At 52.8% G+C, this 27,060-nt stretch overlaps 1 protein-coding gene across 1 annotated transcript in view; it reads left to right on the top strand.

Annotated features, from left to right (window-relative positions):
• Positions 1-27,060, top strand: part of LOC142585367 (leucine-rich repeats and immunoglobulin-like domains protein 3) — a 101,809-nt gene that overhangs the window by 57,345 nt on the left and 17,404 nt on the right. The window contains exons 2-3 of the mRNA XM_075696081.1: positions 25,385-25,456; positions 26,925-26,996. Of these exons, the coding sequence (XP_075552196.1) occupies positions 25,385-25,456; positions 26,925-26,996 (144 nt within the window). The remainder of the gene's footprint in view (positions 1-25,384; positions 25,457-26,924; positions 26,997-27,060) is intronic.

Here is a 27,060-nt window from a genome sequence, read left to right as displayed (position 1 = left end):
GGTTTTTTTATTTCTTTTGACGCGTCGTTGCCCGCCGCGGCTGTGGTCACCTCCATCATGCACCCTGCTGCTACACGCGGTGCGACCAAGTCTCGCTTAATCCGTGTTGCTCGCAGTCGACAGTGTAGGGATCTGTGGTCGGCCAGTCAGGAACGAGTTATGAGCCAACCGGCATATAAAAGCTTGACCGCTTTTCCGTTGTTGTGCGCCGCTAATCCGTCCGTGATCATCCTCCTCGCGTACGTATGACTGTGGGGGTGGAGAGGAAAAGTGAGAGAGAGAAATATATTTAAATGACCTTTCTTATCTGGGAATGTGCGTAAGGGGCCGGTTTCGCATACGAAGCTCCCATGCAATCGGCGAACCCTTTCTTTAAGGGCTGCTGTTTTTTGTATCGTATCTATCCACTTCATTTTTCTCATCCTTTTTCGCCCGGCGTCGTTGGCTCCGTATTCGCCGCGTCGCCAGCATCGACCGTTCTGTGCAATGAGAAGGATAATGAGAAATGTAACAAAAAGGGTCCACTATCAAAATAGATCGTTACGAAACGCGGTTCCCGGTTATCTCGTTCCCGATCGGCCCGTCGCGATTCGTCGCTTTACCGCACTGCACGGATTTGGCGAGACGACGGCGGATTGCACATGCGTCTACGAAGGGTCCGTCACTCTGCGGAGGCGTCCTTCTGGCGCGAGCTGTCGGCCGCCCCCGTGGTGGTCACGAAGGTGTCGGCAAGCGAGTGTTGACGCGACAGCTAATTTAAGATGGGAGGCGCCCACTGGGTGCAGACCTGTTTAGAGAGTCTCTCTCTCTCTCTCTCTCTCTCTCTGCAGGCGCGTCTGGGATTATGTAAGCTCCCGCAGACTTTTTTTTTCGGCTTGGCGAGTGCGACAGCTGTAGGAGTGGTCTGCTTTCAATCTGTTCTCATTCTAATGTATGCGTGCTCGTGTGCCTTCGATTGCATGCGTTGTATAAAACATCGTGTGATCAGGTCGACGCGCGCCTCGAGTGTCCGGCCGTCGAGGTCGGGAATCGAACCCGCAACCTCGTGGGGGATCGGCACCACAACGGACGCTGTACTATAGCCACCGCGCACGCGGCTTCGGTCCGCATCGTTCGGCGGCCTTGCCGCGAGTGTTTTCTCTCTCTTTTTTTTTTATCTGGCTCACTTATGCTTTCACGCATCGCGCCGTTGTCGGATGGCCCCATTTTTCACGCGCTTCGTCGCTTCGGCGAACTGAAGCCGCGTCGACAGAAAGCTTCGCCTCGGCATAGAGAGAGAGAGAGAGAGAGAGAGAGAGAGAGAGCGCTGAAGTGAAGGCGAGCGATCCGAGGAGCGATGGAGATTTCGTAGAAGGGCGACTGTCGATTCTCGGGCGTCGTATAAGCAGCGCCATACAGAGTGTACCGCAGGCAGCGCTCAACACGTTCGAAGCGCGAAGAGGATGCGCGCGCCCGCGCGAAGGATGATCGTGGAAGAGGAAATGAGGCTTACGGCTCGCGCCGCGCGGCGTTTTTATCGGTTCGGGCCTCCGCGCCGTCTCTCGTTCTTAATGGCGCGCGCCGGGCAGATAGACCACCGAGGACCGGATGCATATAAACGTCGGGAGCGCTCGGCTTCGGAGCGTAGTGGTTGTTTCCGCTTTGGTGGTGATCGATGGCAAATCGCGTTCGCGCGTCGCGGATGGCGCGGCGCGTTGATGGTGAGCCGCGCCGCCGTTTCACACACGCTCTCTCTCTCTCTCTCGGCCTCCTGAGGCGACGGGGTTGCCGCCTATGGTGTTTATATGCAATTCGGCCGTCTCCGTGTCTCTTGTTTTTCTGGCGCGCGAAACGCTGTGAGCAGTCTTTCGTATACTGACGTATCGATTTCGCGAGGACGTCCCGGCATGCTGTGCTTTTCTTATTCAATAATCGACCCGCTCCAGTGCGCCGATCATGTTTCACCGTTCGCGGTTCTTCCTCGCCGCGTATAGGCGGTTTTGCTCCGCGCCTTTTTTGGCCGCGGGGAACCGACGGAACGCGGCGTTACGGTCGAATGCGTGAATTGCGTGAAATCCTTTCGACAAAGGAAGCCTTTCAGCGTCCGAATGTCATAATGTATGCATATAGTTGTATGATCGTAGATGCGTCCAATTGATTTTCTTTCAGTCCTCTGTTCTAATATCTGAGATATGCGTTTTGAAACATCAGGACATCCGTTTTGTTCTTCTTGTTTTCCTTGTTAAATATACCGCTTTCGCACGCCATTCACATGCAGGTAAATGTGTTTGATGTAACGTTGATGGACTCGTGTGTATGAAAAGAGCTGGCTTTCTTTTTTTTTTTTTTTTTTTTTTTGCGGAGGTGATGTAAGCCGGTAATGATGTTTTATTCTCCTTCTTTCTTTTTCTTTTCAAGGCTGGTATGGTCCATTAGTTAGTAGATTCTGAGCGGACGCATATGAGCAGAGACGACAAAACCGCGAGGTGTCGAAGAAAACGGAGAGAGGCGGGAAAGTCTACGAACTCTCTTCCACTCGCTCCCGCGCGGGCCTTCGTCGCCGACCTTGTTAAAGCTATCTGCCACAACACCCTTAATCGGCAAGTGTTTTTTTTTTTTTTTCACCGGAACGCGCACAATCGTTGTCATATAGGCTATAACGCGGGCGACTTCGCGCGAAACCCCTTTATCGTTGCCGCTCGCGCGGGCCTTGTCTCGCAAGGCGCGTCAACTCCACCCCACCCACCCCAGAGATCTCTGCTGTCAGATAAGGCGCCGTCAGATGCCCACGCCGCCGCCTCTATACTCTGTCGTATATATACAGCGGTGCATATACGTCCCTGCCTCAAACTACGGCTTTGCAGAACGCTCTCTCTCGCTCGCGGTAAGCGACGCGACGAAAACAGGTGGGCGTCAAAAATCACGACGGACCGTATAGTAATGGTGGCTCTCGCTCGCCCGCGTTTACTAAAATGCGTACGCGCTTAAACGCTTATGCGCGCGGTCCAGACGAGTTTCTTCTTTTTTCTTTTTCTCTCTTTCCGTAAGCGTTTTCCTACGCCCTTTTTTACGTTGTTGTTGTTACTTGTCACGTGTTCTGGGAACAGCCAGCGCCGCACGCTATAATACGCGCGCGCGCTCGCCACCACGCGTGATGTAGGTGTGCGTCCGTTGTACACAGTGGGAGACCATTAGTTCTCGCTTTATACGCGTTACGTACGCGCGAGCATAGGTACCTCGGTCCGGATGCGCTATTATATGAAGGGAAAGGGAAGGAAAGAAGAGAGGGAAAGACACTGTCTCGCGGCCTCGGAAGTGTATATGGAGGATGTGCCTCTCTGGCAGAACCACGCGCCGTCGCGCTGACGCTCGTCAACGCGCCCCGACGCTCGTCAACGTTACGAACCCGCGCACTCGGTGGTTACAGGAGCGGCATAATACTTACACGCGCGTTGTCGCGCGTCCGCAGGATAATGTAATATCCCTTTCGCCGTCTGCGTGTATGCGCAGGACTGGGTTCTCGCGGATCGTTTACTGCGTCTCCCATCTCTCTCCGCCTTTTTTTTCCCCCTTTTTTCCCCGCCCCTCGCACGTCGTGTAACAACAACGCTGACGTACGAACGTTCTCGCTGTTTTTAATATTCTTTGTCCTTCGTCGTTCTCTGTAGTAGGCCCCTTTTTATTACCTGCCTTTGGGGAATGGTGGCGTTTATATCTCATTCGGGCGGAAAAGAACACCACCGCCGTTGCTTTCAAGGGCGCATCTTTTTTTTTTCTTTTTACCGACGACCACGGCGTCTTTGCCGTGTAACAGTCCTTGTGTAGTCCGGTGTGTTGTTTGCCGCAATGCGCTGTCACTATATGCGCAGAATCGAGCTTGCGGCGTGCCGTCGTGCAGGCACGCAACGTGTTGCAACGCCCGATGACACCTTTTGGCGTGATTTGACTATCTCGACAGCGGGTATATGCAGAGGCGCGCCTGATGCACACTTTCCTGTCCGGAAAAGTTAACCGCGCGAGCGAGCGCTATAGCTTCCAGGAAATCTTTGATTCTATACGCAGATGCCTACGTGATTAACTTGCGTATGCGCACGAATGAGCGCTGTGGCGACGCTGTTCTGAGCGTCGCGGATTGCTCTTTGCCTTGTCCCAAAGTAGTTCTGTTCAGAACTGCGGAAGCCGCGGGCAGCCTTCAGCCAGCTGAGGAATACGAGTGCCCGCGCCAGTGTATTCTTCCGCCGCTTTGTCGTCTGCAAGATTTCTCTCGTCTGCAAGGTCGTCTGCACAGCGGCGTCTTCTCGTAATGCCTATATATAGCAAGCGAGTCGATAGGCGAACAATTATTAAATGACATCGTGAATGTCGTTTCGTAGCCGAAATGGGGTGTGCGCGGGAAGTCGTGATGTATACTTCTCGCTTACGTAGCTCGCTTGCGTTCTGACCTATAGCTAGTTCTGACGTTCTTACGTGTTTCCATGACAACGTGGATGCGGCGGTAATCTCGCTATTATACTGCTGAGATCTTGCGCGATCGATGCTAGCTCGCGCAGTGCTTAAAGCCTCGTTTGCGTATGCTCGCGATTGCCGGTTGCCAAGGCAAGCTGCACTTTATCGAAGTCGCTGCAACGCTTGTCTGATGCAAGCCCCCTCCGTCTTCCGCGAGACAGGCTCTTTTCTCTTTCTTTTCTTTCCATTTCTTCTCGTTAGCTGACTTGCACAACTAAGCATCGTTTTCGTTATATCGGGCACTGCGCGAGGGAGCGAGTTGCGTGGAGACACTTGGACGAGTTGTTGCGGGCATTTCTTGAAAATCGAGTCGCGAAGCGTTAATATAGGTGACCCACTCAATGCCCCGCACATATAGGCTGCGATTTTTTTTTTTTTCTCGACGGTTTTCATTTATTCCTGTTCGTTCGCTGCGCCGTTATCGTTGCGGATACAACTTGAGGGGCCAGATTTGCGCCGCCGGCACTTAGCGCGGGCGGTGTCCACTCAACCGTGCGAAGCGAGCGGTTACACGATGGCCGAAGTGCACTTAGCGCCAAGTGCTTTGTCTCTCAGTGCGTCTATACGTCTGGGCGAAGTATACTCACCGATCGATACACCGCTGTCTACTTTCTTTCTCCGTTCTCTTTTTTTTTATCACTGGCAGTGCGAGTTGCGGAAAGACGTCGTTTAAGTTAGTTCTTTGTAGATTACTAACTACTAGTTAACAGATGCGGCGTCGCGGTGCATATCGCGCCGGTTGGGCGATCGCCGTTCTCCATCCTCGTCGTCGTCTTTCACTGAAGGAGTGGAAAGTACCATTAATGACGTCGCACCACCGCGCCTTGCTCGGTCAACGCGCCGCGCTTTACTTTGTGCGCATGCGCGCGACGAGCAGAAATTACCATCGATGCCATTACGCGCTTCGCTGCAGGCGTTCGAGCGTGGCAACGACTGCGAGGAGGCAGATGAGAAGGAAGGCATGCAGGCAGGCAGATGAGGGTATACGCACCAAGATGCTGCCCCCCTATAAGGACAGAAAAAAAAAAAAAAAGGAAAGGCGCCGGGATGGTGGCAGGTCCAGTACGGGCCCTTCCTTCATTCTAATATATAATACTTGCACTTTTTTTTTTTTTTTGCTAGCAGTTTTCTTGCGTTTTGTTCGGAGGGGGAGATGTAGGAGTTGCAATTAAAAGCTGACGAGCAGGTTTGTAGGGAAATGACGTCGCCCCGGATGATGACCGTATGTACGGCGGCGACGGTCGAGGATTGGTATGGTGGAGTGGCTGGCTAGGGGGAGTGGAAGTACGGAGGAGCGGTGTTGCAGAAGGGGGGGGGGGGGGGGGGCGTTGGTAAGCGGACGGGAGGGAGGCCAGTTTTTGCAAGGGTAGGGTAGGGCAGAGAAGCGAGCGCCTCCTCGGAGGCGTCGGAGACGCCAAGATCACTCGACGTGATATGGCGCCATGATGGATCCAGACTTTAATGAAGTTTCCCCCCTTTCCTCCGTCCCTTTTCTTTCTTGCTATCTATTCTGACTGGATCGTCTCGTTGCTTTTTTATAACTTCTCGAGGAAAGCTGGTGGAAGGGTGAGTGAGCGAGAGGAAGAGGGGCAATGGAAAGCACGCCGGTAATGTTAGCGGCGATGATCATGACGATGGCATTTAGGTTTGGCCCACAGATCTCCCCTTCCATTATTTTCTTTTTATTTTTTGTTTTCTTCTAATCTTTTTGAGCGTGTACTCCGCACGTTCCCGAGGAGATATGGCGAAGGAAGGTAGTCGTGCTGGTAAATGAGCGAGTGAGTTTGGAGAGGGCCAGTAGAAAGCCTGCCAGGTAAAGTTATCTGTGATGATGATGATCACGACGATAGCGTTTAGGTTGGGTCCCAGCTGATAAATCCTTGCCAGGGAACGGCGGAGCCAGAGAGGGTGCGCCTTCACCGCACGCGTCCTACCTTCCCCGCACTATCTCCGGCTTTCAGCCGGCTCCGCATTTTCTGTTCTTCGGCGGAATTACTACGGATCGTTTCGCTTTCGCTTCAGAGCCCGCTCTGTGCGTACCTCATACGTTGGTCGGAGGGCGTGGAGAAACCGATCTTCCTTCGCTCTTCATTTTCTGCTTTTTTTTTTTTTTTTTCCGCCGGCGCCGTCCTGTATATAGGCGCACCGACGCCGCAATTCATTAGGCGCCCGCATGTCTAACGAAGGCATTCTTTCTTTTTCGTGCAGTTTTTTTTTTCGCTCTCTCCCGCGGGTAGTCCGCGCGCTGCGCGGGCGTTTTCGCCTTTGGTGATGTTTCTTTTTTTGAGGAAGGGAGGGGGGGGGGGGGGGGGTTCTGTGCTGGCGCAGTCGATCGGGGAGCAAATCGTTTATACGGGGATGCATAGTTGGCGTTGCCCCCAGCGTATGGCTGCCGTATAGCAACGTGGTAGCACAGAGCTTTCCACAAACTGCTAGAACGACGAACTCGGGTGCTATAGTGTACGGCCATTTCAGCTGTCGCTGTAAAAATACCATAGGAGTGGTAGGTAAAACTAGTATGCACGTAATATTCATCCCTCTGGCTTCGAATGTTTGTGTGTGGGTGATTTTGCAGACTGGTCATTTTCAACGAAACACTATTGCGTTGTACGCAACTAGAACTCGCAGTGACGTACTATGCATTACGCTACAACGTATTGCTTTCGAGCGTTTTGGAAAACGAAATGAAAGTTGAGTACATGGAAATTTACGAAGATTTCTTAAGCGTAATGAATAACGCCACAAGAACGTCTGAAGCCACAAGAGCGAAGATTAGACAAATACGTGTATACTCTGGCGGCGCCAGAGTTCCCTCTAGTAATTTATTGTATGAACCTCTCTGGAACTGAGCGCTCAGGGTTCGAGAAAAACAGAAAACGCAAACAAACGCAAGAAAAAAGTACCGCGGTATTGCTTTTGGTAATTCTCAACTGAGCCGAAGAAAGCGGACGCGCGAGAAAGGAACTAAGAAAACGTGTAACATAGAGAGAGAGAGAGATGTTCATTATAAAAGAAAAGCTGAGAGGCCGGGATGAACTACACTCCGCTCTAGCCTGCTGCTCGGTAACAAGAAAGAAAGGAAGCTGGGGCTGGAACTCTGAACATTCGCGATGAAATGAGCTTGCGAAAGAAAAGGAAAAAAAAAAACACAAAGAAAGAGGGGAGGGGAGCAGGAGAGAGCCCTCCGCTAAGACAAAAGGGACCGCTCGTCGCGCCATGCTTTCAGTGTTGCTTGTTGCGAGCTGGTTTCTGCTGTTGCTGCATGCTGCTGCTTCACCGCCCATCGTTCAACGGGGAGGAGATTCGTGTGCCAGCAAACGACGTGCGAAGCCTCCGAACGGTACACGCACTCCCAGCACGCGCATATAACGCGGAGGGAGGAGAAGACATGATGGGGGACTGAAAAAAAAAATGGGGGTGGCGGGCTCTTTTATTTTTCGGGGAAGGCCTCCATTTATCGTCTGGCGAGGGGGCGGGATGGAGGGGGGGATGTTGGAGGTTGTTGCGAAGATGCGGCGCGGATGAACCTCACCCTCGCGTCGGCGCGGCACACGGAGCAATAACAGCAAGAACAGCACCAGCTTGCTGCTGTTTGCTTTGGTTCGGGATAGTTCGCGACGCGCCGAATTCTCGGGAGGGTTCGGTCGCCGCTCGCTAGTGCGAGGCGGTCCCGTTCAGCCTCGTCTCCGAAAACATAAAAAAAAGAAAGCCTGCCCTCTAGGTTCGAATGGGAGAGTGTACAGATGTTCCCGCCGTACGTGTGTGACGTCGTTAGAGGGTTTTAGCGGGTACTGCACGCATAATGCCTTGGCGTTGCAGTTTCGGAGGATTCTATACAGGGTCCGGAACTCGGAATGGCTTAGGGACCCCGAATGATAGCGCATTCACGGTGACTTAATTATAGAAGTTGCGCAAGAAGTGACGTCTAGTGAGCTGCTTTCAACTGAACTGCGCAGACCTGTCGTTGCATTCGGTGTGGCTGTGTACACTCGTGCGATTATCGGGTGTCGTAAATGTGCTCGCAGCTACGCGAGCAGGTACTACTCTTTCCTTATATAACAATTTTCATTTTGATAAACGTAACAACAACGACGTTACGGTCTAATCACCGTATGCAGGATGGCACTAACAGCCAGTTATTACTCGATGGCGCCACCAGATAACAACCGGATAATCCGCGTAGCGTTGACGCCTCGACAACCTGTCGCTCGCACGCTTGCTGCCCATACGCGCCGCGCTCACTGATGTCGTCCAGGGGGCAGTGGCAGGCCAGCGGCCTCGTCCACGCTGCCCCGCGCCATTCGAACGTGGAGGCAGGCGGTCACCGAGCGGTTATGCTCCCCCTCTCCCTCCCTTACAAGCAGCCATCATTTGTAACATCGTCCCCCACCTCTTACCGAGTAAGAAAGAGGGTGGAAGCTGGAGCAGCAGCGGACCGGGCAGCCGTGCGCGCGTGTTTCGCTGTGGACGCTCGCAGGTTCTCTCCCCTTGTTGATGCTCGTTCTCTCCTCCTCTCCCATTCAAGCGACTCCTCCTCGCCCTCCTCCATTCTCCTAGCTGTGCGTCCCTCTGCTGGCAGTGTCGTAAGAGGTCCTTGTTTCCTTATACCACGCCGTAGGCGAGATGAGGCGGCGTGTTGTCGTGTAGCTGTTTATATTTCACGCTCACGCACCTCTCTTTGTCGGTCGGTCTCTCTCTCCCCCCTCTCATACCTTCCCTCTTTTCCAACCCCGGTTTCGTTACGGACGTTTTGTTTCTACAGGATGGTGGGGCAGGCAGCCTCTGTTAGAGGCGGGTGACTGAAAAGCCATGGTTTCCTGCTTGCCTGCCCAGATGAGGCGGTAGTAGAGGGAGAGTGAGGGGTGGCGGTTGCGCTCTTTGAGAGCGAGAGGGGGGCAGGGGGGGGGGCGCTGTTCCGCTGTGCCCCGCAGTGCAAGCCAGCAGCCGGCAGTAGATTACAGGCTCTCTGCGGGCCCCCGAGCTGCCCTGCCTAGCCTGCAAGTGGCGTCCTTCCTCCTCGCGGTTTCCTCTTTAATTCTGGAGATTCCTTGGTCCCGGCCCTGCCTGCCTGCCCGCCCTGCCTCGCCTTGTCCTGTCCTCCGCGTGGCGATTTCCTTTTCTTTGCAGCAGGGAAAACTGCCCCCACGCTCGCTCGTCTCTGCCTGCACGCAGCCGTGACTCGACTGGCTCGCATCTTTCTTTCTTTCTTTCTTTCTTTCTTTCTAGTCACTTTTTCTTTCGCAGCGTGCACGTTACTGTGCTCTCTTTAGCTGAGGGGGCCGGGATCGGAAAGGTCTCTTTTCCACTCGCTGCTTTTCTCTCGGCGGTCTCTTTCTAACCTCGCCTTTCGAAGGGTGTTAAGATGACGACACTTTCCATGTAGATAGTCGCCGCCAGCAGTGGGAGGTGGGCGTGTTTGATCGTTGTTTTCTGGAAGAACACGTTTATAACGCCTGCACAAGTGCGTCGTCGGGGGCGTAAAGTCCCTAGAATTCGTCGAGCAGTGTACAGCGACAGCCCTGACGTGCCGTCCTCCGTTTCCACATTCTGTAGGTTCGTGGCGCCTCTACCTTCAGTGCGACGTGTGTACAGTGCTACGGAAGAGTAGGTTTCGGTTAAAGCTGATGCCCTGAGGAGTCATTTGCTATTAAACAGCCGCCAATCGCGCAGTGTATTCTCATACGGTGCCCATATAGGGAACAGTTCCATAGGATTTTATTGCGAAAGGCTAGAAGACCTCCCCCCCCCCCCACACACACACACATACACACTTTTTCTATTGAGGGCGATCAGGGTAAGAAAGGGGAGGAAAGGGTTGGCAGGTGAAGATCCTCGAGCTGAAGTGCAGGAACACGTAGAACACTTTACCGTTCGTATTGCGCTCAACTTGCCCGCTCTTACGTCAACGACGGCGCACCCCAAGGAAGTTTATCGTCGAGGTATTAGGCACCATATTCGAATCGACCTACATACCTAGAATGCGCGACCCTTCTCGCGCCCTGCATTGTTTACTTGCTTGCTCCCTAAATAAGGGAGCTGCAGTGTCTCGATCCCTTTAGGCAGCCGGAGCTCAGCTACTGTTGTCTCTATTTCGGGGTGCGCGCCCACCGTCAGTGAGCGAAGAGAGGGAGGGACGGATGGCTGCAGCCGGCCGCCCCCTTTTTATAGAGCGCTCTTTCTATATAAAAGACTGCCAGTTCTGTAATCCCCCTCGCCGCCGACGGCGCATCGCAACCCGTCGCCTCCGTGGCTAGGAGGCGCCGTCTGCTAAACTGGGCTACGGACGCTCTCGTCATGCTGCTCTCTCTATGTCTCTCTCTCGGCGACTAGCGGACTCTGCATCTTTGTGTCTTGCTCTGAGCGAAGCGCTTGCTCTTGTCTTGCTCCCCCGCGCTATTTTATACCAGTCGGCAGGCGTCGTTTTTAGAAAGCCAGCGCGAGACAACACGGGAGACTTAAGTACATAGTAAGAATCGTCTCGTTGCAGTCTATAGTGGCCACTTGCGCGACGCCACATCTTGCGATTTGTGTATACGTATTTATATGCAGCAAAGCTGTAAGCGGCCAATAAGTTTCGAGAATCTCGTTCTGCGCTGACCTCGTTGCGTGTCCACGCCCGTTTGCGCGCCGATTGCAATTTGTAGTTTGTGTTTTGTTGACTGATTGCTTTTAGCGTGCTTAACGTATATACGTACACTATAAAACACCACCTCCGAGCGCGCGCTTCTCCACACGTCTGGTTTGGTCCACGCAACGGGGCAACATAAAGTGTGAGCGCAGATAAGCTGGGGCCCCCGACCTTGTATACCTCTGTTCCTCACTGCGTCCTTGCTCCTTGGTACCGAAACTGAGAGGGCGACAACCTTGTCTTTGGCAACATATAGTGGGAATAAAAAAAAAAAAAGACTTCTTACAGCATTCAGTGCGTGCCTTGTTGGAGGGATTACGGAAAAAAGGGGTTAGGCTGCGTACTGTGTGCGGGCATAGTGTGTTACAACCAACGCTTACGCATTCAGTGCCGTATGTAACGTATTAGTGCGTCGTCTTGTAGACGTGTTTCAAGGCAGATCCTGTCATGTTGCAACCTACGTGCAGTCTTTTTTGGCTGCATTGTAACTGGACTCCTGCGTATCGTATATCTGTACTATAAGGAAATGCCGATAAACTCCAAAAAGTTCGTTCTTCAAGGACAGCGCCAGCCGGTTTGTGTTCCTTTCTGCTCGTCGGCCGACATGATGCCCGCACCTTCGCTGAGCTCCACGTATTATAAGTAGTTATAAGGGAGTTAGTATTGGTGCGGCAGGCCTGGAACAGGTCGACACTGCGAGATGTATATATGCTGCAGGCCCATGCCACATGCTGTCTCCACTCTGCAGATGCATCGGGACGCGCACATCTCCCTCGCTCCTCGTCGTCCAATCATCTCTCTCTCTCTCTCTCTCTGTGTGTGTGTGTGTGTGTGTGTGTGTGTGTGTGTGTGTGTGTGTGTGTGTGTGTGTGTGTGTGTGTGTGTGTGTGTGTGTGTGTGTGTGTGTCATTATCATCGCGTTCTGTCGGGAGAGCGAAGCGCGAGCTCTCCTGCGCCCGTAACGAGCTGCGATGCGATCATTGACTGCGCGTCACGGTATATATACAGTGCCGCTCCTGCCTGTACCTCGGATGCCGGCATCCCCACCCGTGCGTTTTTCATGCCCGGAAGGTCTCGTTCTGCGCCCTCTTGGCTGCTGCTGCTGCTGCTGTGTCGAGCGCTCGATCGTTACGGGCACCATATATACTAGACGCCATCACGCGTCGCGCTATCGGACCTGCAAGAACGCGGCGCGGTCCCTGCAAACCTGTACAGGACACACTGTTCGCAGTCATCTTTCCCGCCCCGCGGAGGAGGGTGTGGCGTAGCTTGGGAGTGAACGTACGCTTGGAGCGCATGTGCCGATTACTAGACTCTTTCGGCGTTCTTCTCTGGAGGTAAATGCCCCCCCCCCTTCCCCCCTTAACGTAATGTGCTCATCCGAGCGAAAGCTGTAAAACAGGCCTGGACGGCTGCTCTAATGCGTGCGCACGCTCTCGCGGCACAGGAGCCACAGCCACGGGGTCTATATTTCCATATGCATGTCGCTCGCAATCATTAATTCGCCTCTAGCTTCGAAAGGGGAGACACCTCCCTCCCCCCCCCCATTCCCCGGTGTATGTATATGTGTGTTGGGGGGGGGGGCGGTGTTGCTACTACCATAAGGCGTATTCCAGTGTGCCTTCCGTGTATATACCGTGATATTCCGAGCCCCGGCGATGTGTGTATACGTACACAAGATTGCCGGTTACCTTACACCGGCGAAGGCATTTTCGGCAAGAGGGTATTGCGCGCGCTGTAGACGCCTGCGAAACGATACGGCACGTTGCGTTGGCCCCCGTCGGTGCTCGTGTGCGCGCGCGTGTCGTTGACCTTTGGGCATGCAGATTGAACGAAATAGCGCATCGATATTACAGGGTGCGACTTCGGCGGCGCTCTCCTCGCTCTCGTGTTGTGCACAGAAAGGATTCGGAGGACTGTGTACTGAACGGCGCATACATGCACTCTCCTATTGCTTCTGTACAAGCGCGCACATTATTACAACTCACCGTCCACTTCGCTCCCTCCATATATAAATCCATACGCGTGACGTCGTCGGCGCCATCCTCGGTCTGTTATACTCTCGCCCCTATAAACGCAGCTTCCATGGCACTTGCACATGTCACGATGCCTCCAGCCACGCGGCTAACTATACACGCTCTTACCTTCTGCATGATACGAGTCGTGTGCTTTGACTATCTATCGTTTATACGAGAAAAAAAAATGCATGACGAGATCGCTCGATCAGATATTGCAGGATGCGGGCGGAATACGCATGGTGGCTGGCGCCGCGAACGGCCGACGAACTCGCGCTTCAGACATTAGTGTTTTATGTCGTCGCCAGAGGCGCCGTCTCTCAAGACTGTGTTCAAGCGAAGCGCCGATGATGCTTGCTTCAACGAGCAAATATGTTTGTCGTATGCTGCCCTATACGGGGTTGGCAGCTACATTATCTCGGAAGGTATTTCTTGGCTTTGGCTTTGTTTTTCTGGGATAAGAATCGTGCAGACGAAAGAAAGCAACAATGGTGATGTTTATGGTGATGAGTGAACATTGGCGATGTGGGTTACGGTGCCGTGGCCCCCAAGAATGACACCCAGTTCAATTAACTAGAACTAAAATCTGCTAAACTGTGCCGTCTGCTGCGTATGCTAGCCGTTGTATGCAGACGACTCTATGCGCAGCAGACGACGCCTCCTACACGGCCAGACGACGGGCACGTCACGAAAGGTAATAATAATAATATTTGGGGTTTTACGTGCCAAAACCGAAAGGTAATAATAATAATATTTGGGGTTTTACGTGCCAAAACCACTTTCTGATTATGAGGCACGCCGTAGTGGAGGACTCCGGAAATTTTGACCACCTGGGGTTCTTTAACGTGCACCTAAATCTAAGCACACGGGTGTTTTCGCATTTCGCCCCCATCGAAATGCGGTCGCCGTGGCCGGGATTCGATCCCGCGACTTCGTGCTCAGCAGCCCAACACCATAGCCACTGAGCAACCACGGCGGGTGCGGGCACGAAAGGTGTTTTTGACGAACGCTTGAGCTAACCAGGCTTTAGCATTACTGAAGAGCAAAATTGTTTTGCTCGTTGTAGACAGTTAACTTTGTCGCTCCCGTGGTAGTAGAACAGCCCCTAACTTTTTTTCTTTCTTGCGTTTTACCGAGGTAGCGGATGCTTGCCAAAAAGGCAACTAATAATAATAAAAAAAATCATGCTGCGCTGCCGTTTCTTTAGCGAGCGCGGCTTTATTGTTGCCTACAGAGCAGGTGGCGCTTCCCAACACGCCCTGTGATAGATTGCGCATATTGTTGGAAAAGGCGACAATGTTCCTGCGAAAAACAATTCCGTGCTCTCCGCGTCTGCCGGCCTACCTTGCCGGTAACATTGCGCGACCTGAGGCGAAAGCGGAGAGAGCCAGAGAGAGGGAGCACCACGAGGGGGCGTGACGCGACGGGAGAAATTTTAATTGTTCCCGTGAGAGGCGGGTGGGAAATTCGTTAGGCCGGGAAAAAAATGACGCTCCCACGGAATAGAGATAGAGGGTGAAGAAATGAGAAATCGCCCGAGTTCGTGTTTTTCCTCTGTATACGTGGGCGGTTTCTTCTGCTCTTCATTCGCGTCTTGACGGATGGTTGGCTGACCTTTCATCCTCACATTTCTTCTTTTTTTTTTGTAAGAGGGTCAACTTTATTCTTTAGTTTACTCTCATCCTGTGTTAGGAAGGGACCATACGCGAGGTACGCTGATAAAAAAAATGATAAAAGAAGGAATGAGGGAGGTGGGGGAGGCGGAATTAAGAGTGGAGGTCATGACCAAGTCTAGCAGGCATAGTACGTATACGCTATGTATGCGGGGATGGCGCCGTCTGGTTTTGATTTCGTCTCCGCTGTCGCGGGCCTTCGCTTATCGATGAATCTCGCGCCCTGACGCAGTTTTTACGACGGGCCAAGACCGATCGAGCTGCGCAGTCCGGTCAGGCACTCGCGCGCGCTCGAAACGGTGGGGCACTGTTGCCTCCTGTATCCAGAAAGGGGCGACTGGAAAGGAGGCCAGAGATGCTCGCGGAAGGACCTGGGCTGCGGAAAGCGTGAGTGAAACTGGGGGAAAGAGAAGGAGAAGGGCTCGGGGCGAAAAAGCAGGCAATAATCCCTAAAACAAAAGGAGGATTCGGTCTGGAGGCTTCTGTCCGGGGAGGCCAAGCGAGCAACTTTCTTGCAACGAGGGGCGAGAAAGCGAGGGGAGGGGTGGTGTCATGGGGGGGACTCAGGATTGAGAGGCTGGGTGAGCTGAATCCATGCGCTCGCTGGAGGGTCTTGTCCCCCGAGGAACCCCGCCGCCACCTCCGCGCCGCAGTCTGGCAGGCTGGCTGGCGCCTCCGAAGAAATGCCGCCGAATATCTTCCCCTCGCCGCTCGGGGAACCGAGTTTGCGCTTTGCGCTGCCTCGGCCTGCCGCCGGCACGCTCTTCTTCCGCTCCTTTCTCGCGTGCACACTTGCAGCAGCAGCTCGGCCGGGTTTTAGCTGCTTCTCTCCCCCTCCTCGCGCTGTTCCCGCTTCATCTTCGCACTTTTGTTTCTCTGCTTCTGGCGCGCGCGCTCGTCACTTTCTTTCCGCTGCCCCTATGTTTCGGCCGTGGAATGAGAAAGGCGCCTCCGCTTGTTTTTGCGCTCCTCCGCGCGCCCCGCTGCCGGAGAAGCTTGATTGGGTTGACCGCCGGGGTCACGTGGTGCACATCCCCCCCCCCCCCCCCACTCCCTGGCTTGCGTCGCGCACAACGTACGCACATCTCGACTGCCGGTGCCGCCTAAGCTGCTCTACAGCCACGCACCACCCGCGGGGAAATTTTGCAGCCGTGTGTGTGTGTGTGTATATGTGTGTATGTGCTTTGATCTGCTCTTCTTGCGGGCGCTCCTTCGTTTCCCCCTCTCTCCTCTTCAATCGCGTTCTCACTGCGACCAGCGCCAACGGACCGATGCAACAGCCGCGTAAATCATTGTCAGAGAAACATTTGACAAGTCCCTCCTCTTCCTTCCCCCATAGCGCCGCTCTTTTGCTGTTCGTTTTGGTTTCACCGGATGAGGACGGACGTGCGCTCGCTCGCTTCTGTCCGCATGTGTGAACGCTCCGCACCGAAGTGCGGCACGTGCGTTCAGCTGTTCGTCTGTTCTGAGCGCGGTCGTCTGCTGCCCCGACGAAGCAGCAGAGAGAGAGCGAGGTATGTGTTGCACCAGCTGCGCAGCTCGTTGGATTTCTTTTTTTTTTTTCTTCTTACTGTTGCACAGTGTTAGACGCACGCCGTCCGTGTGCGCCTTGTAGCCGCTGCTGCGGTCGTTAATGAATTTGCCGAGAGAAAGATTAACGAGCACGCCGTAGAGATTGGCGAGGGTGTTAATACCGGGAAAGAAAAACACGTCGGAGGTGTGCGGGCGCAGCATGCTACCTCGCAACTTACCTGCGCGTCAGGTACGGTCGCATAGGTCCACCGCCCGGAGCGGTGCTGACTTTGTGCAACTTTCCGAGAAACAGCGGAGGTCACGTGGCCGAAGAAGAGGCGCGGACTCATGAACGCTATCCATCACAAGGGGATGGGCTTCGATGTATAGTACTGGAGAAATCGGCCTTAATTAGTCTCTTCAGCGATGTCGGGCGCGGCACGTTTTGTAGGTTCGTTAACGGAGCCAGCGTGAACATGTGCCAGGGAACAGCGGGATGACGCCGCCTTAGGAGCGTAAAATTGCTGTAACGTTTCGCGTGGGTAGAAAAGAACAAAAAATACATTTTTGTCTCTTCCAATATTATAAAGACGGATATTCTGTGCTGTTTCTCTCGTTTTCTTTTTTTTTGCATTCTGTGCTGTGCCATCTGCCTATCAAGCGCGGCTGTCGCCATGACAATCAGCTTGCTCTGTCTCTTTCTTTTCAGACCTAAAAGGCACATTTGACGCCTGTGAGGAGCGTTCAGACACAATTTCGATTTAGTCAACTGCCTCTCTGTCGCGGAATCGTGGCACGAGCGTGGTGTATATAAAAGCAGATCGCGCCCGCGTGTGACATCGGCCGCTTAATTGGTCCCTTCTTTTTTTCCATTTCGTAACTTTGCGAAGGCGGCTCGCACAGGCATGTCGCACTTTGTACTGCACACCGCTGCGCCTCTGGCCTTCTGCTGGCCCTCGAGCGAGCAGACGATTCCCGTCTGCTCCCCGATTCTCCCACCCTCCTTCACTGCTCATGCACGTCTGGCTGGCGCGCAGGCCTATTATGATTTACGCACGAAGCGTGCTCCGCATTTTCCGGCGCGCGTTCAGACTGCCCGCCGTCCTCGCTACTCTGTACTATTATACTATTATTGCTACCCGCGGTCTCCCGGTTGCTCCGGCGCATGGGAATAGCGTCACCTGAATGGGCGCCGCCGCGAGGATTTTATGGCGCGGGGGCAACTCGACCGTTAGGGCCGGCCTGGTTAGCTCGCCGCTCTCGGTCACGGCGCTCAACGAGCCATGAAAGCGCAACGGGCTTTGTCGGCTGGCTCGAGCGTGTAGTATTGAGTTGCCCACTGGTTTTCGCCATCTTGAAAGGCCCACACGCAGGCCGTTCTTTTAGTGCGTGACCTCCGATACTTCTCTCAGGCACGTCTGGCAACCATTTTGTCAACAGTTTTTTGGTGTGGCCGTGCGCCTCGTCGCTCCGGAACCGTGTAGCTTACACGTTCTGCAGTTTGACGGCCAGCCTCTGCACGTTTCACGGACTGTGAAATGATGCCTTTATTTTTGCGATTTCGAAATTATTCCCGGTGTTCTTGTTCTATTTCGCGCGCGTAAGCGTGTGCAAAGCGAGTCATGGCCTTTCGCGTTTCCATGTCTCGTCAGGTTTCCGGACTCCCCGCCTCGCCGCGCCGTCGACCTCGTCGTCGCTAGCTGTGCTGTTGGTGTGTCGCGGATGCTTCGGACAGAACGAGCATCTGGGGGCGGGGGCGGGCAAGAACGGGAGGGTCCTGCAGGGGCAGGGTGTGCGTGCGTGTGTGGGTTGAATCCAGCTCTGTTCCCTCACTTCTCTTGTCAGACCTCTGAGGAGCACACCCCCTCGAGTTCGCTACCTCCTTCACACTGCCCTTCTTGTCCTGAAAGGGCGAGCGAGTCTTCCTCTTCCCACTGTTCTCTTTCTGCTGCTGCTAAAGCGTCGTGTCTCCGCGTCGCGACCCGCTGCTCCCAGCTCCCGTTGTCTGGTGGCCCCTCCCCCACCTCCGTTGCCCGTCTCTCTTCTGTGCCTCCGCGCGCGCGCACTGCTTCCCTCTTTTGTCGGGGGGAGCCGGCGGCTCTCGAAATATCCGCGCTGTACGCCCGCCTCGCCGACTCCTTGCAGTGAAGCGAACGCCGCGGGACCCCGTCGGCCCAGCGAGCACCGGCCTCGCGGCCTCGGCCCATTGTTCGTCGCTAATGCTTCGGGACGCCGGTGTTTTGAATGGAAGGATCGCGGAAGGGTTTAAGCCGCGTCCAGTGGGCGAGGCCGCGCCCCTTGTTCTGTATACTCTTCCTACACGCGCAGCCGGTTCCTGGTTAGGCAGCGCGACTCGGTAGTATACAAGCTTCCGCTGCACTGCACGGAACTTGGGAGACGCTAGTAGTTCGCTGTCACACGATGGGGCGATCGCGGCAACAGCGGCGGCGGCGGCAGCCAGCAACAGCTAGTCCGAAAGAGTGCGGCCGCGGGCGAAAGCGCACCGACTCGAGTTGGGTCGTAGTAGTGGGCGCTCCCAGGCTTTTTCTTTTGGGTCTCCCCCTTGTCAAACGTGCCCATCTTCGACGCCGTCCGCCTCCGCGCGCTCGACGGAGAGACGGCCCGTGGGCGCTAACTCCGAGGTTCTTTCCTTTGGAACACATTTCTTTCTTTCCCTGCGGCTGTCTAGGATTCTCGATTTCTCTCCGCCTTTCGCGTCGATAGAGAGGAAGGGGGCGCGCCGGGCCCGATGTACTATCGATTCACTCTGCATCATTGGCGTGCTCCCGGTGGTATATACGGCTTGTCGATATGTTCGGCGGAATTTATATATATAGAAAAAAAAAAAAACTCACTCCGCTAGCCTTCGCGTCAGAGCTCGTGGTGCTCTTTCAACGCTGGAATACTGATCCCGCGTTCACTATAACTGTGCGGTGCACCCTTCGCGCTGCACATCCGCTTCACGTTTAGGCTGTTTCTTCCGGTTTTGGCCCCACGCACATTCCTCGCCCATTCGGCCTCCTGTCTCTCTCCTGCACGTGGATTCATAAGAGTAACTAGCTTCTTCGATTCTCCCCGCGCCCCTTCGCCTCCTTTCACGCCCCGTCCTTCGCGTACAAAGGGCGGTCCTGTCTCGTGGCGACCTTTGCCCTCGTCTAAAGCAAGCAGAGAGCAGCGGCGTTCGAACGGAATCCCTCGCTCTTTGGTCTTACTTCATTCTTTCCTTCCTTCCGTCCTTCCTTCCGTTTTGAGGATGAGCTCCCAGCCTGCCTTCCTCCTGTCCCCATCGGGAGTATCGAGACTGGGAGCGGGAGAACCTCGGAAGGCCCTCCCTGCCGTGCGTACGCGGGCTACCCGTCGTGTATGCGACCTAAAGTGTACGCCACCAACCTTATCCAACGACGGCTTTCATAAGGCTACCGACTATTTTCAACAGCCGTACACCAGTCGCCTTTCAGACGCTTCGCACGTACGCCGTATACCGCGGACGCCGTACCGAACCGTGGTATATGCGCTCGGTATAATACGACTCCACACGCGATCCGTCGTGTATGCCGTACCTGTCATACACACTCGTACTTAGATACGAGTGTAGTGTATACACTCGTACCTACTCGTACCTAGTGTACGAGTATACACTCGTACGTAGGCGCATTTCGCAGGCTTCGTTGGTTGAGTGATTGGAGGACGACGAGCGCGGCATGGGCACGGAACTATTTATGGATGCGAGTATAGCGCGGGGACTCTGAGAAACGGAAAGCAGTAAGGTTAGGCCAGTGTATATCCCTGCGGCTCGGTGCCGTTTTGATAGATCGCCACGTCCTTAATATATTCCCCTCCCCCCCTCCCTCCCTCCTTTTTCGCTTTCGCGTTGGTTTGTAGCCGTTCCTCTATGTGCGGACTGCCAGCGATTATGAAACTTATACGGGAGCCGCGGCGCCGCTGCGTCGTCGAGTGCCAAGCTGTGTTTGGCACCATCTCTGGCTGAGCCCAATGCGCGCCTCTCACTTTGGCTGCGGCGGTCTTTTGAGGTCTCCTGCTTCGTGGACGCCAACAGGGCATATATATATATATGTGCATGCGAACGTCGCAGTTGCTGCTAGCGTATAATCCGAGTCCACGCTTTCTTTTTTTTTTTATGTTCTTCCATCTCTTCCGGTTGTCGAAAACGTCCGCTTTTCATTTCCAGCGCGGTTGCACGAAAAAAAAAAAAAGCAGTCTTTTTAATCTTCGCCCTAAATGCAACGCGTCCGTGTGTTCATCCCCCTCACCCCCGCACTATATTCTCGCGCGCTCTGTCTCCTAGCTTCGCGACGCTGATTGGAATCTCGGCCGTAAAGAAAAAGAAAAAAAAGAGTACCACGCTTTGTATGACTGCAAATGGGTGAGCTTTGTCTCAGCATTGTCGCCAGCCCGCTGCATACATTTGCAGAAAAGAGGCGTCCTCGACGTCTTAATCCCTATATCATGCGGCGAGTAAGTATATATTTTTTTTCTCCGGGGGATTATTATGCCGAGACGCTGAAGGAGAACCTGCCCGAATAATCATCTCGCGATCAGTTTTTCCTTTTCTTTTTTCTACGTTCGTTCTCTCGTTGCTTCCTTGCGCGCATTAGCGTTCGAGTCTCTCGGGGTGTTTCCTATCGCGTCGGCTGTGTACTCTTCGCCTGCTCCCTTATCTAGTTCTACCCGTGCTTTATCTAAAGCGGCACGGAGTATAGCTTTTATCTCGCGACGCGCGGTGTTGAACCGCGAAAGGTCATACGGGGGGAGGGCCCCTTTTGCTTCGCCAGGATGTTGAGGATTCGCGCTGTGTCAATATAGTATGGCAGGCCTTGAACAGAGAAGATGAGAGAGAGAAAGAAAGGGAGAGAGAGAGAAAGGAGATGGGGGGGGGGGGCAAACAAGCGAGACGGAAGGTGCATCAGACGCAATATGTATAAGCAACAAGAAAAAAAGAAAGGATAACGGCTAGCTGTGGGGGTGCCAAGAATCATATATACTTCCCTCTCCGCGCCTTTGTACAACGAATGCGCATTGCAGCCTCGTAAGCACGTATTGTTTTTTCACCCTCTTTTTTTCGCGTCGATCGACCTTTCTTGTCCTACTTAGATATCTGTGCCCTTCCCCGTCGGGTGAAGCCGTTGTGATGGCCGTGGAGGTCTTACTCGCTAGTTGAGTGTTCTGCGCATACCAATTGCTTCTTTTGCGACGACTCTGTATCTATGCGGTGACAGAGACGCCCGCATGCAAATTTGATTGATTGATGGCTCGATCGATCAGTTTATTGAAGCTGTTGTAGACGGTGAAAAGAAGAGGCACGCCGGTAGCTCGAGCACGCGTTACCATTCGCGATCATGCAGTAGGATGAAATCGAAAGATGCGAACTATGTAGAATCTGAGCTGTACTTGGTATGGATTCGTTTCTTAAGAATTAAGCGCCGAAAGAAGGCGGAGAGTATAGGAGCTCACACGAGGCCACAATGTTGGTCGGTTTCTACTGTATACGTCGAACGTCTTTTGTCGACGCTTTATTTTTTTATTTGGGTGTTGCGGGAAAGAACGCAACAAGGTGCTGCGAGCGCCGCGCCTTGTTCTTTTCTTATTTTTTTTCATTTTCCCCGTGTCGTCAAATAAAAGGAAATTTCGGGCTTAAATTTCACACTGCAGGCTACGATCTTTCTGAAGGTCTTTCGGATTAATTTTTTGGCCGCCTGGCGCTTTCCAACTTTCCACCTATACACCCAAGTACGCGAGCGGTTTTAGCATTTAGTTGTCTCCCGTCGAAATGCGGTCGGGAACCGAACCCGTGACCTCGCGAGCTCACTGGCCGAACGTCGTAACCACTGGCTCCTTGTCGTACTCAGCGCCGTATGGCGTGTCCCGCCTTCATATGTGTGTCCTTGTCCCATAGCTCAGCTTCGCTGTCATGATCGGCCATTAAGAGTCCACCCTACAACTTGTGTTTGTTCATCTTCCTCTCCCAAGCCCCGACTCGAGTGTCGGCGTATGTCGCAGTCTCCACATGTGTGTGTGTGTGTGTGTGTGTGTGTGTGTGTGTGTGTGTGTATCGATGCATTAGCGCGAAAGCCTTTCTTATCAGCGCTCCGCGAGCCGTGACGAAGAGAGAGGAACCACGACCAGGGTCTAGAAGAGAAGTGGCGGTAAACGAGTCCGACGCGTGAAGAAAGGTCGCCGGGAGAGTTGACCTCAACCGCCGCTAGCTGAGTGCGCCGACCGCCTGCGTTCGTTCGTTCGCACTAAGAGTGTACGCGGTCTAGTTCGCTCACACGCCGGTGTGGTCCTGTTTTCTCGCGCGGCTTCGTTTCGTCGCACTTTTCTTGCCGAAGTCGCTGCGCGCGGCCCGGCTTTCTCGCCAGCGATGGCAGCGCGACATGATGACTTGCGCTCCCGTCGCCACTTCCCCCTCCCCTCGCACGCTTCCTTCCTCCAGAGAGATATTTTACCGGGGAAGCAGCTCGATCCAGTCTAGGACGACCGATCCACTGGCTGCTACGCGTCAGGAGAAGTTCGGCGCCATCTTTCAGAAATGATCCATGAAGCGCAGCACTGCGCATGCGCAAGAAACTGCGGTGGTCGTTTGTGACGGCTGCCGTCTGTTCTGGATGGGCGAAACGGATTAGTTGCGTGTGATTTGCGCTCAAGAAGTGCGTGAAGCAGCGCATTTGGGGAAATACGATCGTCTGTGTATGACGTCGTAATTAATGTTTGTGTGAACGTATATATCTCTCTCTCTTCTTTTTTTTTTTTTGAACCAACAAGTACCTATTAAACAAATGCGCGCTGCTTCCGCGTTAACTTGCCGTGTAAGCACTCGTGCAAAAATTTATGCGTCCGTCGGTTCAGTGATGGCTATACAGTGAGAAAGGTGCAGGTTCTTTCCTTACATTTGACGATTGTGTCAGCCGTTTTCGCTTCTTGCTGAAATCCTTCACGAATGAGCCACCTCTTCCTTTTCGCCTGATATAGCGCGGTCGCCGCCTTTGACGGCGTAGGGAGGCATATCGCTCCGGGATTGCGTTGCATCGCGTTTGCATGTGTTTATCTCTCACTGGCGTGCGCATTTCGGACTTCCTCCTTTTTCTGTTCGCAGGCTTGTCGACCTTTCGTTCTGATCCAACACTCTTTGCACTCGCTTCGCAAGCGAGTGCGACTTCCATGCGCTGTGGTTCAAAGCGCCGCCGCTAGGTGTCTCCACCATTGCTGGTTTGTTCGTGTATAGTTGGTTATTCTTGCATTCGCGTTCGGCTGTACATGTCTAGCAATTCGTGCTTTTGCTTTTGTAGGAGAGCCGCGTGACCGTTCTTCGTTCCACATACTCGTTCGTAGGCGGCCGTGCTACAGCGGTACCTGTACAACTACCCGTTTGCCCTCTCGAGCTATAGTTGTACCACATTTACAGTTCTGTATACCCCTTTTGTTAGTCGACCGGGAAGAAGAATTTCTCTCACGAGCTCGTCGACCGTCTGCAGCGAGCTAAGCCTTTACATCATCGTCATCCTCCGTCCTCGGGGGCGCGAAACAAAATTGGCCCCAGTAATAACGGTGGGTTCGGCAGAGCAGAGATGGACTCGATTGCGCTTCCCGTGAATCGAAACCGCCCCTCTCTCCTCAAATTGTTTTAGTTCGTGCTCACGTTCGACGAGGCCATGCGCCTTGTTAGCTGCAGGCCGCCCGGTGATGGGCCATCTATAAAAAGACGACGACGAAAAAAAAAGAAAACGCCGAAAATAAAAGAAGTCAGTGAGCCGACGCTTCTCCGTCGATGGTTGCGGCTGCGAGCGCGCGTGATTGAATCGGTTCCGAGCCGCTGCGCAAATGTGCGTGTACGCCTTTGACAGATCACGCGTCCGCGCGGTTTTCTGCGCGCGCGTGATGCGAGGCGCTTTGGGGTAGGGGGGGAGGAAAGGGGGCTGCACGTGACCCTTCGGTGCGTCAGAGCTCTGCGTGCGTGTGTTGCCCCAGTGTGCGCACGCGCATACGTTCGTTCGTCTGGGAGAGGGAACCGCGGCCGCCTCTGGTTCATCCCCGGGAGAGAAAGGAGACAGCTGCGCGATGTGGCTCTACCGCCCATTTCGGAACCGTTCGATTTATTTTCATCGTACTTTCTTTTCTTTCCCATTTCCTTTTTCCTTCTTTTTTTTAGCCACGCGCACACCGCCGCTGTATAGGGTGCACTATTTTTCGTGCGTGTACGCTTTACGTGGTTTCGCTGTGGAGACAGCGAAACATGTCGTGTGAAACATGGCAGTGCTGTGACATGTCATGTGACCCAGGGGCGTTATTCTGGACCTCGTTAAATTGCGCCATATAGTGTCAAACTCCTTCAATGGCATACACAGTTTTTGAGCCAATCGGAGAGGCCGTTATATATTAGCCGCCTTGCAGGCCGATCAAGAGCTGACGAGATGGTCAATTCGATGATGTGGCGGATTTGAAATAGCACCCCACGGGTGGGATATGCCATGGTGGGGACGCTGTCAGAGTCCGCCATGTTCGCGTTTCGGTCCAGTCAGACGGACCATAGCCGCCCCGTGAGCCAATCAGAGCTGACGAGATGGCGACTTTTGAAAGTACACGTCGGAGCTTGAGTTTTACAACATAGCGCTCGTGGACTGTACTCAGCGGAGAGATAAGCGAGATAGTCCACCGTGCTACCGCGTGAATCGTCTGCAAACGCGCCATTCTATAAAAATGTGTTGTTTGACACCTTCGTGTGTCACTGTCATTTGCATGTATAACACCTCCGAGATAAGCTCGTATTTCTCACTGTAAGTATTGCCTTATTGTTACCACTACTTCTTTTAAGACGAACATGCAGGGACGAGGAATGTGTATTCATCTTATCAGACTTTATCACATTAATATAAGTGCAGTGAATCCATGGGAATTATATGTCCCCCGGAACTGCTCATCTCATGAGGAAGCTCGTCTTAACAGAGTTTGTCTTAAATAGAGTTTGCCACATTATTTATATGATGTTTTAGTTTCGCTAGAAATTGTGCATGTCTGAATCACTCATGAGTTTTCTTCCTTCTTTGTCTGTGCAGGGATATCAGTCATAACGAGTTTACCGTGTTGGACACCAGGAGCCTTCAGCACATCACTCAATTAAAGCGCTTGTGAGTAATCCATTAGCGAGGCACTTTTGCAACCCTTACTTTAGGTGCATACTTATTGCATGCTGTGTGAAAAGAACATAGGCCCTACAGAACCCAATTGTTCAAATTGTTTGCCAGCTATGCAGTTGAACCTCTCTATAGCAAAGTCGCATCCGGCACGACAGTACCTTCGTTATATGCATTGTTCGTTATATCCAATATTTTGTTATATTCGTGTTCACTATGTGGTGGTTCGACGTACTCCAGCTGGCATTTAAGTGTGAGATGGCACTGATGAAATGTGAAGTTTATCACTGCATGTTTCTTTATAAATCGAATCTCTATATAAAGAGCATGGATGTAACAAATTATCTGATATTACGAAGTATATACATGCAAAATGTTCGTCGCCAATGTCGGCATGTAATGAATATATGCTTATAACTAATATTGAATATAACTAGAATATGATGAAGGCATCTTTGTGCTGGATGGTACTTCGTTATAACAAGGTCGAACTGTATTTGCATAGGCCAGTTGCATAACTGGCATACCCGTTATCATTAGCCAACAGTGTTAATTAATGCAACATTCTTTTTCTTGCCCTTTATAAGGGACAAGGCTTACTGTCAACAGCTGAGCGTCATAGTGTGAAGTCTGCTGGAAGTGATAACCACTTTTTCGCCCATTGCTCTGGCTGCACGTTTTAAGTGTGGTCTACTCCTTCAACTCATCCTTAGTGAATTTGGTGGGGCAATCCGCAACCTATTGAAGGACATTCAGAATTTAATTAAGGCTACTGGGAATTTAACGCCTGCACCACCACTCCCAAGATAGCTTGGCCACTTACCCTTGCACAATACCCTGCTTCATCTGCTGAGTATACTTGTTTTGTGTTTTCCGTGCACTCCCTACCTCTCTCGAAGCAACTCGCACAGAAACATAATATTGCATACCCACTCTAGCATCCATAAAGAGGTCATCCAAAGACAAAATTTGTAAGTTTCTAAAAGCAGGCGGAGCACATGTCTCGATGCTTTGTCACTCTGTCTCGGCAGGGCAGACACGGCGAGCCTGTGCGGCAGGTCTGTTTGCGCATTGACCGAAGAAGGAATTTACGAGCTGTTGATGAATCCTGAATTGAGGAAAAAAGGGCAGCAAAGAACCAGATTCTATATGGCAGGAAATATCTGCTGCTCCAGCACTCGAGAGCCAAGAAGCAGTCAACGGCAGCCAGAAGTTTAACCAGATGGTGAAAGAAAGATTTTGCTCCCTGGCAAAGTGAGGCTATCAAAATTTTATTTATGTCATTAATTTTGATGGAAACTAAATATATTGTTCTCACTATACTCTAAAACAAATGCCTTTAGTACTGTAACATCATCGGGACATGTATCAGTGGTATTTCCCTCTTTTCCCCCCCGCAGCAGTGCTTACATTGAGTTTTACAACAGCAGCATTTACAGTGATAATGTCAATCTTATTTCAGAAAAGCAGCACACAACAAGCTCTCTGCAGTTCCAGATCTTGGCTCTCATCCCCATTTAACTGAACTTAACCTGTAAGTTTATATCCTGCTAAATGCGTACAGTTGTGCCAATAACATCTCTGACAAGTTTTCATTG

This window comes from Dermacentor variabilis, chromosome 6 (assembly GCF_050947875.1).
Source record: "Dermacentor variabilis isolate Ectoservices chromosome 6, ASM5094787v1, whole genome shotgun sequence".
In the NCBI taxonomy this organism is placed as follows: domain Eukaryota; kingdom Metazoa; phylum Arthropoda; class Arachnida; order Ixodida; family Ixodidae; genus Dermacentor; species Dermacentor variabilis.
This window is presented reverse-complemented; position numbering and strand designations above follow the sequence as displayed.